At 51.8% G+C, this 17,882-nt stretch overlaps 5 protein-coding genes across 5 annotated transcripts; 3 read left to right on the forward strand and 2 right to left on the reverse strand.

Moving 5' to 3' along the window:
* Window positions 1-9,421: 9,421 nt before the first annotated feature.
* BCR38DRAFT_527365 (hydrophobic surface binding protein A-domain-containing protein) lies at window positions 9,422-10,486 on the forward strand (the record flags this gene model as incomplete). The annotated part of the gene is made up of 3 exons (XM_040865390.1): window positions 9,422-9,654; window positions 9,711-10,345; window positions 10,453-10,486. Exons 1-3 carry the CDS (start codon window positions 9,529-9,531, stop codon window positions 10,484-10,486), a joined length of 795 nt encoding a protein of 264 aa, XP_040711649.1. The 5' UTR covers window positions 9,422-9,528.
* Window positions 10,487-11,119: 633 nt separating this feature from the next.
* On the reverse strand, window positions 11,120-12,366 carry BCR38DRAFT_527366 (FAS1 domain-containing protein). The gene is made up of 3 exons (XM_040865391.1): window positions 11,978-12,366; window positions 11,608-11,918; window positions 11,120-11,544 (listed from the first exon to the last, which is right to left on the reverse strand). Exons 1-3 carry the CDS (start codon window positions 12,180-12,182, stop codon window positions 11,419-11,421), a joined length of 642 nt encoding a protein of 213 aa, XP_040711650.1. The 5' UTR covers window positions 12,183-12,366; the 3' UTR covers window positions 11,120-11,418.
* A 565-nt stretch (window positions 12,367-12,931) lies between these two features.
* On the forward strand, window positions 12,932-14,285 carry BCR38DRAFT_460682 (glycoside hydrolase family 27 protein; the record flags this gene model as incomplete). The annotated part of the gene is made up of 3 exons (XM_040862441.1): window positions 12,932-13,019; window positions 13,078-13,746; window positions 13,807-14,285. 3 exons carry the CDS (start codon window positions 12,932-12,934, stop codon window positions 14,283-14,285), a joined length of 1,236 nt encoding a protein of 411 aa, XP_040711651.1.
* Window positions 14,286-14,370: 85 nt separating this feature from the next.
* BCR38DRAFT_413156 (putative glutathione-S-transferase theta, GST) lies at window positions 14,371-15,264 on the reverse strand (the record flags this gene model as incomplete). The annotated part of the gene is made up of 2 exons (XM_040858799.1): window positions 14,371-15,135; window positions 15,202-15,264. The coding sequence occupies 2 exons, from the start codon at window positions 15,262-15,264 to the stop codon at window positions 14,371-14,373; spliced, it is 828 nt and encodes a 275-aa protein (XP_040711652.1).
* Window positions 15,265-16,201: 937 nt separating this feature from the next.
* On the forward strand, window positions 16,202-17,719 carry BCR38DRAFT_413157 (serine hydroxymethyltransferase; the record flags this gene model as incomplete). The annotated part of the gene is made up of 2 exons (XM_040858800.1): window positions 16,202-16,249; window positions 16,316-17,719. The coding sequence occupies 2 exons, from the start codon at window positions 16,202-16,204 to the stop codon at window positions 17,717-17,719; spliced, it is 1,452 nt and encodes a 483-aa protein (XP_040711653.1).
* Window positions 17,720-17,882: the final 163 nt, after the last annotated feature.

Genomic DNA, 17,882 nt, shown 5'->3' on the forward strand with positions numbered 1-17,882 from the left:
ATTGCCATCAAGCATCCGATGCTTACTAAGATCAACAAGTTTTTCCTATTGAGTGAGCCTTTGCTTCCGGGAAAAGAAGATACGATGAGAACGATTCTCATCATGTCGTACACGTCCAGCTGGTATGTGTATGACGAAGCCAACATGAATTCAAGTGTTTGGGGGAAATTGTGGCTAAGATAGCCGTATCAAGGTTTAGATAACAATCTTGGCCGATGGGTTGTCATAATCTGTATGTAAGTGGTGAATCGAACCCTTACCATGTGCTAAGAATATTATTGAGTAAAGCAGTATCTCTAGTTTGAGCGAACTGGAAGCCTAGTCCGGTATCTCAGTACGGAAGTCCTTGAGAGAACTGTCACTCTGGATTAGTTCCCGTAGTGCCGTACACTGCATCCAATCTAATGATGTCTTCACTGCGCAGGCACAAGCGATCGCGAACCCGAATCATCCATAACTCTGGTAGAGGTATGTAAACGAGGGATGAATGCTGGGTCCGCCCGCGGCTCTATCTGTGGTTGCTGGCCGTTGCAAACATGCATGTCGTTTCGACCGACAAGATATGTGTACTTCAGAGACATTTACATGACTTACGTCAGTCACTACTTTGGACTGTTTCTCATCAATGGCTGTTCTATTTTCTACCAGAGTGGTCAACCATATTTGCATTGCTCAGGATACTCGTGGTAATCAGATCATAGTACGACAATTCACCCAAAATACCTATGAAGGTATTTATATCGGCATACCCGAATTAGTCTTGTGTCAACTCACTGCGTCGAATATACCCGGGTTTGGAAGATTTTTCAATATATTCAATGCGGCATAGCTGGACTGCCACCCCATAGCTATTTCGGAAGAACTCGTGAGGATCTCCGGCACCGAGGCTCCCCTAGTCAAGCTTTGAATAGTTTCAGCAGCTTTTCCCGGCTTCAGGTGAAGAAAGGCTTCGATTCGAGCATTGTATCAATGCGGTGCATCCGATGTAATCGGGGTGGCTGAAGGCAATGGTAGTCGATGATTGATAGTTTTCTTGACAGCTGCCACAAGATCTGGCACATGTGCCTCTTCAAGCCCTGTTACGGGCCTGTTCGCGCCCTTCGTATTAAGCACTGCCCATTGCTATCATTCAAATGACTGATTAAGTAAGGAACCTACCCCTCCCCGCAGAGTATCCGTCTTGGAAACGCTACAGTAACGCCGAAGGTCTCGGCAAGGTTCCTAGGGGTCTGGTTTGACCGCAAATTAACGTGGCACGCCCATACCGAACGGGTTAAATCAAAAATGGCGACTCAGAAGCTAGCCCTAACAAAGCTAGTGAACATGGCGTGGGGCTGCGATCTCATACGGGCGAGACTACTGTACACGTCGGTTATTCGCAGCGCGATCGCCTTCGGGGTGGCTGCGTGGCACACTATAAGCGAGGAACCAGCGGGACCAGCTAAGAGCCTAGTCGGGATACAGAATGAGTGCCTCCGAATAGTCTGTGGCGCCTACAAAGCGACACCGGTCCGACACCTAGAAATAGAGGCAGCTATCCCGCCACTAGACCTATATCTCAGTGCCCGGGCGGCGAAATTTGAAGAACGGCTACGGAATAACGGCAAAAGGAGCCTGCTTCGGAGCGCGAGCGCGAGAGCGTCACACATACTCCGACAGGACACGCCGGCGAGACGGAAGCGGGCGTCACAATCGCTCAGACCAGCGGGGTACACGATAGAGAAGGAGTGTGACGACTGACACATGGACGATAAGCAGGGACATCCTGACATGGCCTGCCCTGATCTGGACGAGCGCGTTCCCCTTATAATAGGAGAACGGCCAGACATACTTGTAACCCTTTCCTTCTCTTTCTTCCCTAGTTTAGTATTCAACAATAGAGATGCACTGATATGCAACCTTGATTCGTACCTATGTGCCTCTGCCTCGTTACATAATACTAAACTCAAACCTATAGTCTGGAGAGACTCAAATCATCTTAAGAAAACTGAAGACGAACGCTCGCCCTCCCGGCAAGCGTAACTGATCTACGTCTGATCAGAGCAAGAATGGCCCCAATTCGCGGAGCTAGTGTGAACCTGGGTCGAGAGGCCCTTCTACGACGAATCGCCACTAGGATTACGGATCTGGCCTTGACCAGGGAAACTCTCGACCAGATCAGAACAAACCCGGATACCTTTCGCTGTCACGTTTCGGAGGATGAACTTCTCCAGGACGAACGAGACCGTATCGCCTCGATTGGAAACCGTACCAAGCTCGCACTATACACCCCTGAAGGCCAAAGACAAGACGCCATTATCGCAGACCCCTCCTCGATCGAAGCATTGGTAGAGTCTGACCAGACCGAGGACCTCGCCTGTCATGTCCGAGACCTCGCTGTTAAAGAACTGGTACACCGAGAACAGGTCGGACTGTTATGTGACCTGCTGAATCGGCTAGACACGATCCAGGGCCAGCTTGCCGAACTGTGGGAAAAGGAAGCCATGCGCTGCGCATTGTTGGAACAACAAGTTCGGGAGCTTGCCCAGGAAAAGGCCCGACTAAACGAGGACATCGTGCAGCTGAATCGGAGGGTTTCCCCCCAGACTACGACTCCTGCGGCCCAAGGCGGGGGCACGATTCGCACCTCCGATGCCGATATCTTTACCGACGACGATAGCGGCAAAGTGAAGGTTTATTTCGACCCTTGGTACTACAATCTGACCAAGTCCCTAGAGCAATACCCAACCAGATGGCCCTCTGATCAGGATAAGATGCTCCTGGTGACCCAACGCCTGGGCGGAGCGGCATCGAGGGACTTGATGCCATACCTACACGAAAACAACGCCTACCGCATTACGCATTGGCAGGGGCTGCTGGACCACCTCTACACCACCTACCACGACGAAGAACAAATAGAATCTGCCCGCGCCGAATTCCGGGGACTTCGCATGAACGACAAGGACGAGTTTCACTCGTTCAAAAAGAGGTTTATGCGCCTCGCAGGGCAATCCCTTGTGCCCGCTGACTCGTACAAATACGAGTTTAACCTACGCCTCTGTTCTCGCATTAAGCTTCAGATGATCCGAGACTACGACGATTCAAGCATTGACTTTATGCAATTCGTTGGGATCGCAGCCAAGCAGGCGAGTGCACAGAAACGAATCTACGAAGAGCGGGAACGAGGCCGAAGGAGGGAACCTACGAAGAAGGACGGCCGGGAAACAGGCGGAGCCACATCGACTGCCCCTGATCAGGCCGAGAAGACACCTAGAAGATCCAGAAGACGCACTTCAACGAACCATGGCGTAACCGAGGGCATAGGTGGGGAGGAACGACAGCGGTTGATGAGAATCGGAGCATGTTTCAAATGCAAGAAGACTGGACACCTTGCGTCCGACTGCACCGATCAGGGCTCGAGTCAAGAGCTCCAAGCTTCAATCCAGGCTATCGTACAACAATCTCTCGCTGCAGCGGTTGCTGCCATGACTCCGACGGGTAAGATGTTGGGTGCGCCCCCGCCTCGACCACGCGCCCGACGGGTTGTCGAGATAGACACGGACGACGAAGAGTCTGAGGACTCGGGAAAAGATTAGACTCCAGGAAATATGTCTCCATCTGGAGTAAGGTGTTGACCATCGAACGATATGGATTTTCTGTTGCTGCACTGGATTTGGTGCCCCTATTAGGGGGCAGGTCCCTTTCACTACCGTGTAAGCTTACAAAAAATGGAATTGCTCTTTCTATATCTTCTTTGATCGACACTGGAGCAGGCGGCTACGCCTTTATGGATTTGAAGACAGCACGACGAGCCTATAGGACTCTTAAGGCCGAAATTATTGACGACTTTGAACCGGTGCCTTGTGGGGGGCTTGATGGCATTCCGACCCAATGGATAACTACCGCCCTAGTAACTACGCTCGAGCTAGACAGTCGGAACTTCCCAGATACAGTGTTTTTCCTGATCAAGACGGGAGGCACGCACGAAGTTATTCTAGGCCGCAATTGGTTGGCAGAACACGATATCCTCCCCGATTGCCGCCGACACGAACTGCGGTGGCCAGAGAACCTACCCCGGGATGACGAGGTGCCGTTGGGAGACAGCCCTGACCCTACAACGCATGCGCCTAGGCCTGATCAGGGAAAGACGGTTCGGCTCGAGGAGACGAAGCATTCAGAAACGACCTTTCCTGCAAGTCCAGCCGGTCCCCGACCGAACCCCCCTGAACTACACCACCCATCCCCAAACCACGACAAGGTTATAGGGAAGGGTCAACGCCGGAACTTAGAACGGATGGACAGGCAGCTTTACCCTCGACCCCTCCCGTCCTCTCTGCCAGGGAAGAAGGACAAGGAGGCAACCCCCCGAAAGGAGGAGATGGGCATGGATATGGCCATCGTGAACGCCGTGACTTTCACCACCTGGTCTAGGCGATTACCTGATCAAGTCGGTGTAACTAGTATTTACGGAATCGAACGCGCAATTCAGGAAAAACGGCGCGAAGAAGGAATTGACGAAGACCCCTTGAAGTACGACGACGAGACACTGCGCCGACTAGTAGATGAAATAGTCCCACGACAACACCAACACGAACGAGGAGTGTTTTCGAAGATCGAATCGGATACCCTGGCCCCAAACCGCCCTGGAGTCGACATGAATATCGAACTTGAGTCCGATCACAAACTATCTTTTAGCCCGTTATATCATATGACCTCCAAACAGCTCGAAGCGGTTCATGAATACCTTATGGACAATCTGAAAAAGAGGTTTATTACCCCTAGTTCGGCCCCATGGGCGTCGCCTGTACTCTTTGTACCCAAATCAAATGGGGGACTTCGCTTCTGCGTGGACTACCGGAAGCTGGACGCTATTACGAAGAAAGATCGGTACCCCTTACCCCTGATCGAGGAAACATTAGCTCGGGTTAGTCGCGCTCGAGTCTTTACGAAGATCGATATCCGACAGGCCTTCCACCGCATTCGCATTGGACCCCGGTGCGGAAGACCTGACGACATTCCGCACCCGTTTTGGATCCTACAAATACAAGGTAGTGCCATTCGGATTGACCAATGGACCTTCTACCTTCCAGAGGTACATTAATGACGCACTTATCGACTACCTCGGCGATTTCTGCTCAGCCTATATCGATGATATCCTTATCTATTCGGATAACGAACTAGAACACGAGATCCACGTCAATAAGGTCTTACAACGACTACGGGAGCATGGACTCCAGGCAGACATCAAGAAGTGCGAATTCTATGTGACGGAAACAAAGTTCTTGGGCTTTATTATCAGTACGAAGGGGATAGCGGTAGACCCGGAGAAGGTACGGGCTGTAGAAGATTGGGAACCACCAGACGGGATAAAGGGCGTCCAATCTTTTCTCGGATTCTGCAACTTTTACCGAAAGTTTATTCGGGACTTCGGCCGTCTAGCCCGACCCTTGACCCGATTGACCCGAAAGGGTCAAAGCTGGAAATGGACCGAAGAGTGCCAAGCAGCTTTCCAAAGTCTAAAGGAGGCATTGCTCTCGGCGCCCGTCCTGGCCCATTACCATGAAGGCTGGGAAACCCAGGTCGAGACGGACTCCTCTGACGGGGTCCTAGCTGGGGTACTATCCCAGAAGAACCCGGAGACGGGCGAATTTCACCCCGTAGCCTACTACTCGAAGACTATGACGGATACGGAGACCCGATACCCGATTCACGACAAGGAGCTACTGGCGGTTATGGAGGCTCTGCGGCAGTGGGAGTACATGCTCTTACCGCAGAAATTCCTGATCGTAACCGACCACGAGGCCCTCGAATACTTTAGTACGAAAAGGATGTTGAAATTCCGGCAAATAGGATGGGTAGACCTGATGTCCAAATTTGACTTCAACCTGATCTATCGGCCGGGACGATTGAATCAAGCCGCAGATGGCTTATCACGAAAAGCGGAAGACCTTCGCACAGCACAGGCTATAAAGGAAGCAGACCGCCATAGGGCATTGTTTACCCCTATATGCCCGATTGGTCCTATAAGACGGCTATGGATTAACGCCTTGGACCGCGACGAGACGACCAGCGACGGAGTAGGAGGACCACAAGGATACGAGGTGGTCGAGAAGATCTTGCAATATAACCGGACTCTGCCAGAGCTGGAAACCTGGAGGATACGGGCTCGGTCTGATCAGGACAACGACAAGGACTGGAGACTACAAGATGGGTACCTAACGTACCAGAACCGTATTTTCGTTCCCGACAAGGACGACTTACGAACTCGTCTAGTATCGGAACACCACGGCCCCTTAGTCATGGCACACCCGGGCCAGAACAAGGTCCGCCGCCTACTCGCCAGACAGTACTATTGGCCGGGGCTCCATGGATTCGTGGATCGGTTCTGTGCGAATTGTTGGACCTGCCGAGCCAGTAAGGTCCCTCGCGACAAGACGCCGGGGTTGCTACGCCCCCTCCCTATACCAGATCGGCCGTGGCAACATGTCGTAATGGATTTCAAGGAGTTTCCCCCTGATCAGGGTGGATTTGACAACGTCTTTGTGGTAATAGACCGCCTAGGCAAAAGGGCCTTCTCATTACCGTGCCACCGAACGGTAACAGCCACGGAGACAGCCTTACTGTATTACGACCATGTGTGGCGAATCTATGCCTGGCCCGACTCGATTACATCTGATTGAGGGCCCCAGTTCATATCGGCCTTTTGGGATGAGCTTTGTCGCCTGGCCGGCGTAAAGCACCACTTAGCATCAGCCTACCATGGTCAGAAATCGGGACAGGTAGAGATTATGAACGAATACATCGATCAGCGTCTGAGGCCGTATGTGAATAGGTACCAAGACAACTGGGCCCGTATGTTGCCGGCACTGGATTTGGCCCAGGCAACAATGCCACACGAGTCAACGGGACTCTCCCCGTTCCGACTGGAACTAGGATATTAACCGCGAATGCATTTCGATGTAACGGCTAGGCTAGATCAAAGCAAGATGAAGCCTAAAGAGCGCCTTACTCGTAACGAAGCGGCTGCGATGGCAGGGCGCATGCATGAAGGATGGGAGTTTGTGAAACGAGCAATGGCCAAAGCCCAGGAACGTCAAGCCCGACAGGCAAACAAGAAACGGCGGGAGCCTGATTGGGACATTGGTGATCGAGTCTGGCTATCTAAGAAAGGCTGGAATACGGATCGACCATTTGACAAGCTAGATTTCCCGAATGATGGTCCTTTCGAGGTAGAGGCTCGGATAGGGCATTCCTACAAGCTAAAGTTGCCTGATCGGCTCAAGGTCCATAACCAGTTCCCAGCAGACCGTCTCCGGAAGGATCCAGATAACCCGGTTCCCGGCCAACGCCGACAGCCGCCGTTACCAGTAGTAGTTAATGGGGAACACGAGTGGTACGTGTCGAAGATCATTTCGTCACGAATCCATCGGGGCAAACTCCAGTACATGGTAGATTGGCTAGGGGCGGACCCGGATGATACATGGTATAATGCCAGGGGGTTCAAGAATGCCGTATCGAAACTCCGTGAGTTCCATACGGAATACCCAGAGAACGCTGGACCACCAGCACGGCTAGCACAGTGGCAGAAGGCCTTAGAAACGGGGTACGACGACCCTGATCACTCCGAGATGATAAACCTCTACAAGGGGGAATCGACCGACAGCGTCGGCGAAGATCGAAGAAGTGAGAATGCGGGAAACGGAAGAGGCTCGCGGGCGACTCTCTTCGAAGGGGAGGGTGATGTGACGACTGACACATGGACGATAAGCAGGGACATCCTGACATCGCCTGCCCTGATCTGGACAAGCGCGTTCCCCTTATAATAGGAGAACGGCCAGACATACTTGCAACCCTTTCCTTCTCTTTCTTCCCTAGTTTAGTATTCAACAATAGAGATGCACTGATATGCAACCTTGATTCGTACCTATGTGCCTCTGCCTCGTTACAAGGAGGCTAGGGGCTCCGAGTGGATAGGCAAGGCGAAGGAAGTCCCGGCCGCCCTCCTAGACCACTGGGAGAAGAGATGGCTCTCCGGGGCAGCACAACACGACCGCCAGCGACGCGCTATCGCCGAGGAGCAGGAGGGCCCCTCGATGCGAATGCCGAAACAGGGCAAGTACTCAGACCTAAACCGACCGGAGGCGTCTACCCTATGCCAGATCAGGACCGGAAAAACAGGACTATCAGCTTTCTTATTTAAGATAGGAAGGAGCCTTCGGTGTGTACTCGCCGTTATGCCGCTGTGGAGAGGCCCCCGAGACGGCAGAGCACGTAATCCTCTTTTGCGGCCTGCTGGAAGAATCGAGAGAGCGCCTACGGGCCACTATCGCAACATGGCCGCTGCATACACGTAGAGACCTGGCAACGGCGACGGGGAAACCAGTAGTCAGCGGGACTATCACAAGGTGGCTACTCAGAACTGGCCGGATAGCGCTTAGGCCCGGATAATATCGATCTTCTCAGGGGGACTTTGTTAGTAGGGTGAGAACTAACATAGTATTGTGGTGGACGAAACGCAGTCGCTAATAGAGCGAACCTACGTAGCAGCGTATGTATTTAGTCCAGCCATTAGGGCACGGTTTGACATACGGGAGCACTTGTAGAGGTACCGGGGGCTTCGAGCCTACGGCGTATTTAATAATAATAAGTAAGGAACCCCAGATGATCCAAACTCATGATTTGAATGTGGCAGGTGATAGAGCCGCTGTCATTACTGCAAGGCACAACCATTTTGCTTGGTAAGACCCAAGGAAATGGCATGGTTTCATATTATGAGAATTTCTGCGTCTCCAATTCAAACAAGACTGAAGAAATGGCCAGACGGCCTGTTACAAAGTTGAGGCGATTGTGGGCTCTTGCCGCGTTCCGTTCTGCATCTGCGAACTCTAGGCGATAGCGATCCCGAAAATGCACCCGAGTCACGTCTCAGCAAAGACAGACGTTTTTCCAACGGAAAAGTTTCAGGTCACCGGAACCTCACTCACGATTGGCCCACCAATATTTGAGTTGTTGCGCATCGACCGTGTTGATGACTGTTTGGTTTCGCCTGACTGTTTCTTTCCCCACCATGCCGAGGGATTCCCACAGTGCCGAAATCTTGGCCTGGGTTTCCAAAAGCCTATCGAATGGATATACTATTGTGTAAGCGATCCGTAACCATCGTTCTGGCTTCTGGCTTTGGTGAGACGGGACAGACTGCAGGGGGCACTTCCGACATCAACTCCCCGAGCTAAACCTGCGATCTGCGATGGCCCTGCCGTTTCATTGCCACCAGAATTTCATGACTTGCCAAAATTGCAGTAATTTGATGCGTCGTGTTACCGTCTTGGGTTGCTTTTTCAAGTGTGACGCCCTGAAAAGGGCCTCGGGAGTGGCATGACTGACATATGCATCGATCAAAAGGTGGAAAGTATATAGTGCCTTATGGTCTCACTGCCACCACCACAATTGATAATCAGAACCCAATAGGCATCACTCGCAGTCAATCGCATCCACCCTCTCCCCAACAGCCACAATTAATACACAGACAGAACCCGAATACGAATCACGATGAAGTCCGCAACCATCCTTGTTGAGGCAGCCCTAGTCGCTGTCGCTCTGGCCCAACTCGCTACTTTCCAGTCGGCCATCGGCACCGTATCAAAGGCATTGACCAACTTGGACACCGCCGTGAAGGTGAGACATCTGTTGACTCTATCCATACACGTAATTCCGATTAACTACTGTTTCAGTCCCTGGATGCGAAAAACCCCAACAGCGCAGCCCCCGTCCTGCAAATGTCAGACGCTGTCCAAACTGCCCTCAAGCAAGCCACGACACAAATTCAAGGCTCCCAAACCCTGTCGTTGACCGACGCTTTGGGCCTGCAAAACACGGCCACGGACCTGACTACCACTGTGCAGTCTACGGTCGGCGACCTAGTATCTAAGAAGCCCGTCTTGGACCAGCTTGGCGTCACTTCGGTCGCCGTTTCGACTCTGCAGAAGCAGCAGTCGTCGTCGAAGGCCCTGGGCGATGCGATTGTCAGCAAGGTGCCTGCTATCGGCCAGGGGATCGCTCAGTCGTCCATTGATGACATTAATAACGCCATCAAGGACGGGGTTACAAAGTTGCAGGCTCCTCCAGCGGCTGGTGCTGGTGCTGCGGCTGGGGGCGCGGCTGGCGGTGCTTCGGGGGGAACGGGCACCAATACCACAACTACGACTACGGGAGCCGGTACTGCGGCTAATGCGGGTACCAATATGAACGCCGCTGTTGTGATTCCCGGGGCGGGATTCGTAAAGCAGAAGATGGCTACGGCCGGTGCTGGCAGCATCGCTGTTGGGGACTTCAAGTGGGTTGCGTTGATCGCTGCCGCTCTCATGTTGTAAAGGGTTCTTTTCGTGTGTTCTGGGTGGCTGTAAACAGGATTTGCAAGCAACTCCCACACATTCTTCACATCACGCTCCCGAAGCTCAACACTTGTATTTACAGTTCTCTATTGGGTGTCAAATTGTCTCCGTTGTAAATAGTCATGCCTTATTATTGAATCTAAAACAGCCTATATTACTGGTGGTAATGTACCTTCGTTCAAGTTCGGAGATAAAATTGCACATGTTTCTTTCCGTATGATTCCACGTGAAACCTTTGTTTCCACTGACTCGCTACTAAACATCACTAGCAGCCTATGGCAGCTATCAAATTATGGGAATATTTCCGACATACGTATACAGACAAGTATCTGGACCTTTGCTCTACGAGAAAAAATACTTCATTTGACTCGGGGGCATCCTACCTAACCCCCCGAAAATGGCCTAAGCATTGTCATAGGGAGAACGCCTTATTTCGTTGTGTTTGAGTAGAACAAAATTAAGCATCTGGTCCAGGTTTCGTGAGCGTCGGGTACTAAAGTATAGGACGAACCAATACAAATTCCTTGACAGTTTATAACATTTGGTTTATTGTGCTTGTGTATTCCTTGTCCCTCATATAATGGCGAGGTAAAGGCGTGCTACTTCGACAGACGTGATGCTATTTGGCTAGAAGAAGAACATGCCTTTGACATCCATCAGGGGTCGAGCACAGCTGAGGCCAATATTTGCCATATTGCTGTCTTTATTGCATAGACTGACACATCATCTGATTCCTTCGTGATTTTCTTCTCGAAATATACTATTTGAGTTCAGAGACGCTGGAATCCGAGACCTGTCAAACCTTAAAGTTGCTCCGAGTTGTTCGGGTGCTTCCGAGTATATATGTGTGCAGTAAGACGCCACTACTGGCTACATGCATCCCACTTGCATCTTACGCAGGGCCAAATCACTTTTCAAACAATGCGTGTTTGTTTGAGAAATCGAATTCAGCATCGTATGACAAGCATTTCTATGAGTCCCGACCACGCTAGGTCTGCTTAGTAACGAGGCGTGTCGTTGCCAATCATTGTGTCTTATGATCAGTATCCTAGCAGTAAGCCAAATTGGGGTTTGAGCAACTTCCAGCGATAAACTTTTGAGTCGTCCATAGAATATCCGCTTCAAAGATCATTGCTGACGGGTCCAGAATGCGGTCGATAATATGCACGATCCCCTGTCCCGTCAAGTCAATTTTGATCCCAGTACCAAAACCGGGAGTACCTAAACAACAACTCACCTTGGTTACTGGAAGATTCCCTTCGTTAATAGTGGACGCCTTGTTCAGAACAACATTATCACCAACAGTCTGTGCACCCACAAACAAGTAAGTGCCCGTCTGGAACCGAGTGTAGGTGCTGTTGAAAGTAGTCGTGTTCAACTTCGTGTTGGGCACATAGTGGTGTTGCAGGACATTACCCAACCAGAACTTGCCCTTCGGCGTGACTGAGAAGGTTTTGAAGTACTGGCCGGTGTTGTTGAATGCTGCATTTGAAGGCGCGAAGAAGGTATAGTCCCACGTCGGGATTGTGTCGAATGCCTCCGTAAACCCTATGATGTACTTTAGCATTATACTTGCTTCTAAGGGAATTCATACTATGTGAATTTACCAGAGCTGTTTGCAATTACTTCGGCGAGGACGCTCAGATCACTTCTTGACCGAATGAAGTCGAGGAGGGACTCCGTGCCTTCGGGTTTAGGCACTATGTATTGCCCAGCAGGCTTCGGCGCATAGGATAGAGGACGTCTGTCGTGGCTCTCGGCCGCGACCGTTCCGCAGAGAGCCACGATGGGAATGATATCACATAGCTTCATAGTATCGCACGATAAAGAACGGATACTGGAGATAAGCAGAGAAGTAATGCCTACCACGATTCCTCCAACGACAAAGAAGCCGGGTTCTTGTAAACATGCAATTGTGGTGACGAGCGGACCACCCCGCGTAACGTAACGGCTTCAACAAGTGGAGAGCTGGATTTGCCAGGAAAGTGTTTCGGACAGGGGGCAGGAAGGCATTGTGGAGTAACTCGCGGGGAAGCTGTCACATCGCACGTACGAATATGGGGATGCGGAGTGCCATGAGAACACTCCACAACAAGCTATACCGCACCAATTAGGGCTTGATTCCACATGCTCACCCAGGAAACCAAAATGCGGAGTGATATGATGTTCCATCGGAACGTGGGGACTGATATGAACAGAACCGGAGCCGAAGCCGGGACTTCCTCCGGGGCCGGAATCCCATAATCTTAGCTCCACTAGGCGTGATGCCGCCAAGTCTCGGTGAGATTTTGAGTAGCAAAGAGCTGGCTACGGCAGCTTCTGGATGCGTAATTTTAACATATCCTTGAATTCCAAGGCTGCTCTGCAGTCCCACGAGTTGGACTGAGCGAACATCGGCTATTTCCCCAGAGCTTCCCCGAGACCGATAGTGGGAAGAATGGCGGCTAGGCCTGCATCCTTATTGTCGTAACTGATGGCTATAAGACACAGAAAGTTTTAGACGCGAGTTAAAAGATTGGTCAACCAAACTGCATCAAGTCATGTACCGTCTGGCTTCGACCATGTCCCGGGTATTTCTTTGGTCTCTCCTGGCCCTCCCTGTCTTCGGGGCCGGTTACAGCACCACTTCTGGATTCAAACCACAGCTAGGTAAGATCACTCGAAGCCCGTTTCGATCTATTGTCACTAGAGCACTAATGCTAAACAGGCTGGAATTCATGGAATACCTTCAAAGCCGAGATCAATCAGGAGCTTATCGAAGAAACAGCACAGTCTCTCGCTAGCACCGGCCTGGCTAAAGCCGGCTATGAGTACGTCGTCATGGACGCAGGCTGGCAGTCCCAGAACCGAGATCCCGAGGGACGCCAACAGGCCAATGCTAGTCTCTTTCCCTCCGGTATCGCGGCAGTGGCAGATTACATCCACAACCTCGGTTTGAAAGTCGGCATCTACAGCGACGCAGGGATCTTCGACTGCGACTTTCACCCGGGCTCATGGGGCTACGAGGAACTTGACGCGGCTATGTACGCATCGTGGGGTATCGACTACCTCAAATACGACAACTGCGGCGGGTTCCATGCCGGCACGGCGGCGCAATATGATCGGTTCGCCACCATGCGGAATGCGCTTAAGTTGTCGGGGAGGGACATCTTCTACTCGCTATGTCAGTGGGGACACCAGTTCCCGTGGCTATGGGCCGACCAGATCAGTGACTCGTATCGGATGTCGGGGGATATCTACGCTAATTTTACGACGGATCGGTCGGGGGTTTGTAGTACGGCTTATTGTTTGAATACCGGGTATGCGGGGGTGAGTGTGTTGACTATGATTCGGAAGATGAGGGAGATTTCGGGCTTTCAGAAGCCTGGGGCGTGGGGTAAGTTGGTCTTTTTATCTCCTTGTATGCCAGGGGTCATCGTGCTGATTTGAATGGTAGCTGACATGGACATGCTTGAGATTGGCACCAATACTATGAATGTGCTGCAGGAACAGACGCATATGGCGTTCTGGGCCGCTCTCAAATCGCCACTCATCATCGGCTGTGACGTAAGAAATATCTCGGACTCGTCTTCGGCGGTCCTGACCAACAAGGATATGCTTGCAATAAACCAGGATGATTTGGGCATCGCAGTTACCTATGCCCCAGAGCTGTCAACTGAGGGATCGGTCCAGGTCTGGGGAGGCCCGTTGAGCTATGGGAAGAACAACTATGTCATTCTGGCGCTGAATTACGGAAAGGATGCCACGAGAATCAATATTAAAGTGGCTGACTTGCCGGGCTTTACTGGCTGCAAGATAGGGGCGACTTATGCAAAGGATGCATGGGAATCGAAGAGCTTGGGAGCAGTAAATGGTACAATTTGGCTGCCAGGGGTACTTGTACATCAAACCAAAGTTATATTGTTATCTTGTTAACCATTTTAAGTGTATCACAATACGTAATACCGTCTCCCTGGTTTCCTTCCTCGTCCGACTCATGCAAACTATCTCGATCTCGACTTTAAGGAACCCCTCTTCCCTCCCTGGTAGCCTTCGCCAACTCGCTTTGAGCAACATCATCTGCATATGTCTTGTAGATGGGTACATAATACTGCTCCTCGCTCGTCGTGTTCTTAATACTTTCCCTCCCCTCCAGAGCCTCAACCCACTTCCGCCACCTAACCCAGACCTTCTCATCATCACCCCCTTGGCCAGGTGCAGGTATTCCCACCCCTCCTTTAAACCGATCGAACACCCAATGCCTCAAAACCCACGGTATTAAAACCAGATCCACGAACCCAACCTCCTTTCCCCCAAAATACGGACCCTCCTCATCCAGCTCCTTAGCATACTCAAGCAGCTTGCCCCTATACTCCCCCCTCAAGTTATCCAACCTCGCCTCCCCATCTTCAAACTGCCCCGGCTGGAACTGCAGGAACCGGTAAAAAGCCGGCATGACCCTACTTGTCACGAAATCAGTCCAGATTCTTGCCCTCGCCCTCTCGAATTCGTCCTCGGGCAGGAGACGAGGTTTGTGGTCCGGGTACTTGTCCTCGAGATACTCGAGCAGCACCGTGCTCTCGTAAAGCGCCTTTTTAGGCGCGACTACTAGTGTTGGCACCAGGCCTCGGGGATTGGCACTGATGAGATCCGCGCCTTTGTGGTAGGGGTTCACCTCGACGTATTGGTAGGGGATGCCCCTTTCTTCGAGGGCGAGCCAGACGCGTTGGACGAAGGGGCAGAACCAGCCCGCATAGAGTTTTAGGGGCTGCGGGGAGGAGTGGCGCTGAAAGGTGTGAGTAAAATATCGCTCCGGGTCGGCTTGTTTTGAGTTCCTGGGGGTGTAACTCACATCGACTGTCTCCTTCGCGAGGCCGGTCGCTACGGGGTGCAAGTCTGCGTCCGGTAGAGGCATTGTGCCAGTTCTGTTGGTTGTTTTGAGAAATTCTAGTAGGACTTGTTGGTTCAAGTAGATTATTGTTTCGTTCAAAATATTCGCACAAATTGATTGACGAGGTCGGCGCCGCAAGTCCAATCCCCAATGACCATCTCGTCCGCAATGACGTGATAGTGGCAATATGATGCTCAGCACCCTCAGTATTCCTTATGGAGAAGAATGGTATGATTTATCAGTTATACCACTCGGAAAGTTTTCAATTCGCGATGAGATATGAAATTGTTTGCAAGTTTAGTTCCAGCATGGCTTGGTGGACTATGTGGCGAAACTATTATGCGCATCATCAAATGCCGCTCTGCTTGGAGACTCAGGGTTTATGTAAGGTTCAGCCGGTCCGGTGTTTATTGCTAAGCCGTTACTTTTACCCTTACTCAACTAGTCGCTGTTCCCTTGACGTGTACCTTGGCAGCTCCCTCTGTCAGCATTGTCGCCCGTTGAAGAAGGTACTAGTTGTGCGCATGCAGTATCTCGGCGGTGATGTCGCTCAACGCGGCACTCCGATAGCCTTGAATAAAAAAAAGTCGCCGACTAGCCTTCTCCCACCGTCCTCAGGTGGTCGTCAGCAAAAACAATAGTATTTGCAGCGGAAGTCCTAAATGGTCAATATTGTGTTGCTAATCTGGATCGTACCAATCGTCCTACGAAATGCTACAGGGGAATGCCTGACCCCACCAACCCACCAGGCCGCCGACATCGCTGTATAGAACTTCCAGCAACCCCGGACGTTCAGTGGTTACCCCGCGGAGCTTACAACCCCACCAAAAATTCTCTAGCAGGTTGAAATAATTGGTAGAATTTTTCTTTCCATCCGCATTGAGCGTTTCTAGAGACTTCAACTGAGAAATTCCTTCATTGTTTCCCAGTACTTGCCCATTTCCACGAAGCAAAAGTAAACATGGCTGCCAACGGTACCACGTACGCCCTCTCGGGCGCTCACAAAGAGGTAAGAAGTCTTTGTCTCGCCAACTCTGTGCCAAGTCCATTTCTGTTATGCTGACCTCTCCGTCAGTTACTCGAAAAGTCGCTGGTCGATTCCGACCCCGAGGTTGCCGAGATCATGACCAAGGAGATCCAGAGGCAGCGCGAATCCATTATCCTCATTGCCTCCGAGAATGTCACGTCCCGCGCTGTGTTCGATGCCCTGGGCTCGCCCATGTCCAACAAGTACTCCGAGGGTCTGCCCGGTGCCAGATACTACGGTGGAAACCAGCACATTGACGAGATTGAGATCCTCTGCCAACAGCGCGCCTTGAAGGCATTTGGCCTCGATTCCGAGAAGTGGGGTGTCAATGTTCAGTGCCTGAGCGGCAGCCCTGCGAACTTGCAGGTCTACCAGGCCATCATGCCTCCCCATGGCCGGTTGATGGGACTCGATCTCCCCCACGGTGGCCATCTCAGCCACGGCTACCAGACTCCGGCCAAGAAGATCTCAGCGGTTTCCACCTACTTCGAGACCATGCCCTACCGCGTCAACATCGACACGGGCATCATTGATTACGACCGTCTCGAGGAGAACGCCCAGGTGTATCGACCCAAGGTGCTCGTTGCTGGTACCTCTGCCTACTGCCGCGAGATTGATTACGCTCGCATGCGCAAGATCGCCGACTCGGTCGGTGCCTACCTTGTCGTTGACATGGCTCACATCTCCGGTCTCATTTCGGCTGGGGTTATCAAGTCTCCCTTTGAGCACGCAGATATTGTTACCACCACCACCCACAAGTCGCTTCGCGGCCCCCGTGGTGCTATGATCTTCTTCCGCAAGGGTGTTCGCAGCACCGATAAGGCGGGCAAGCAGGTTATGTACGATCTCGAGAACCCCATCAACTTCTCCGTCTTCCCCGGTCACCAGGGCGGCCCCCACAACCACACCATCACTGCGCTTGCCGTAGCCCTGAAGCAAGCCGCATCCCCCGAGTTCAAGGCCTACCAAAAGCAAGTTGTGGCCAATGCCAAGACTCTCGAGGAGAAGTTTAAGGCTCTTGGCTACAAGCTTGTCTCTGATGGCACTGACTCTCACATGGTCCTGCTGGACCTGCGCCCGCAAGCTTTGGATGGTGCTCGTCTCGAATTTGTCCTCGAGCAGATCAACATTGCCTGCAACAAGAACAGCATTCCCGGTGACAAGTCCGCCCTCACCCCGTGCGGTATCCGTATCGGTACTCCCGCCATGACATCGCGTGGCTTCGGCGAGAAGGACTTCGAGCGTGTTGCCGAGTACATTGACCAGAGTATCAAGATTTGCAAGGAGGTCCAGGCTGCCCTGCCCAAGGAGGCCAACAAGCTCAAGGACTTCAAGGCCAAGGTCGGTGCTGGCGACAATGCGAAGATCAACGACCTCAAGAAGGAGATCTCTGCATGGTGCTACACTTTCCCTCTGCCCGTTGAGGGCTGGAGAGTGGATGCTGGCATTTAGTTTGTTTGGCATGCAGCTTGTAGGAGCTCGGACGAGGGTTCAACATAAGTTGGCGAACAGGGGCAACTCAACTTTTTCCGGTGTTCAAGAAATAGGAGTTCAACATAGGAAACACGGTCGACCTAAACCGGTATATCTGGTGCATTTTTATCGGGCGTTCATT

The sequence above is a fragment of the Pseudomassariella vexata genome, assembly GCF_002105095.1.
Source record: "Pseudomassariella vexata strain CBS 129021 chromosome Unknown BCR38scaffold_15, whole genome shotgun sequence".
Taxonomy (NCBI): Eukaryota; Fungi; Ascomycota; class Sordariomycetes; order Amphisphaeriales; family Pseudomassariaceae; genus Pseudomassariella; species Pseudomassariella vexata.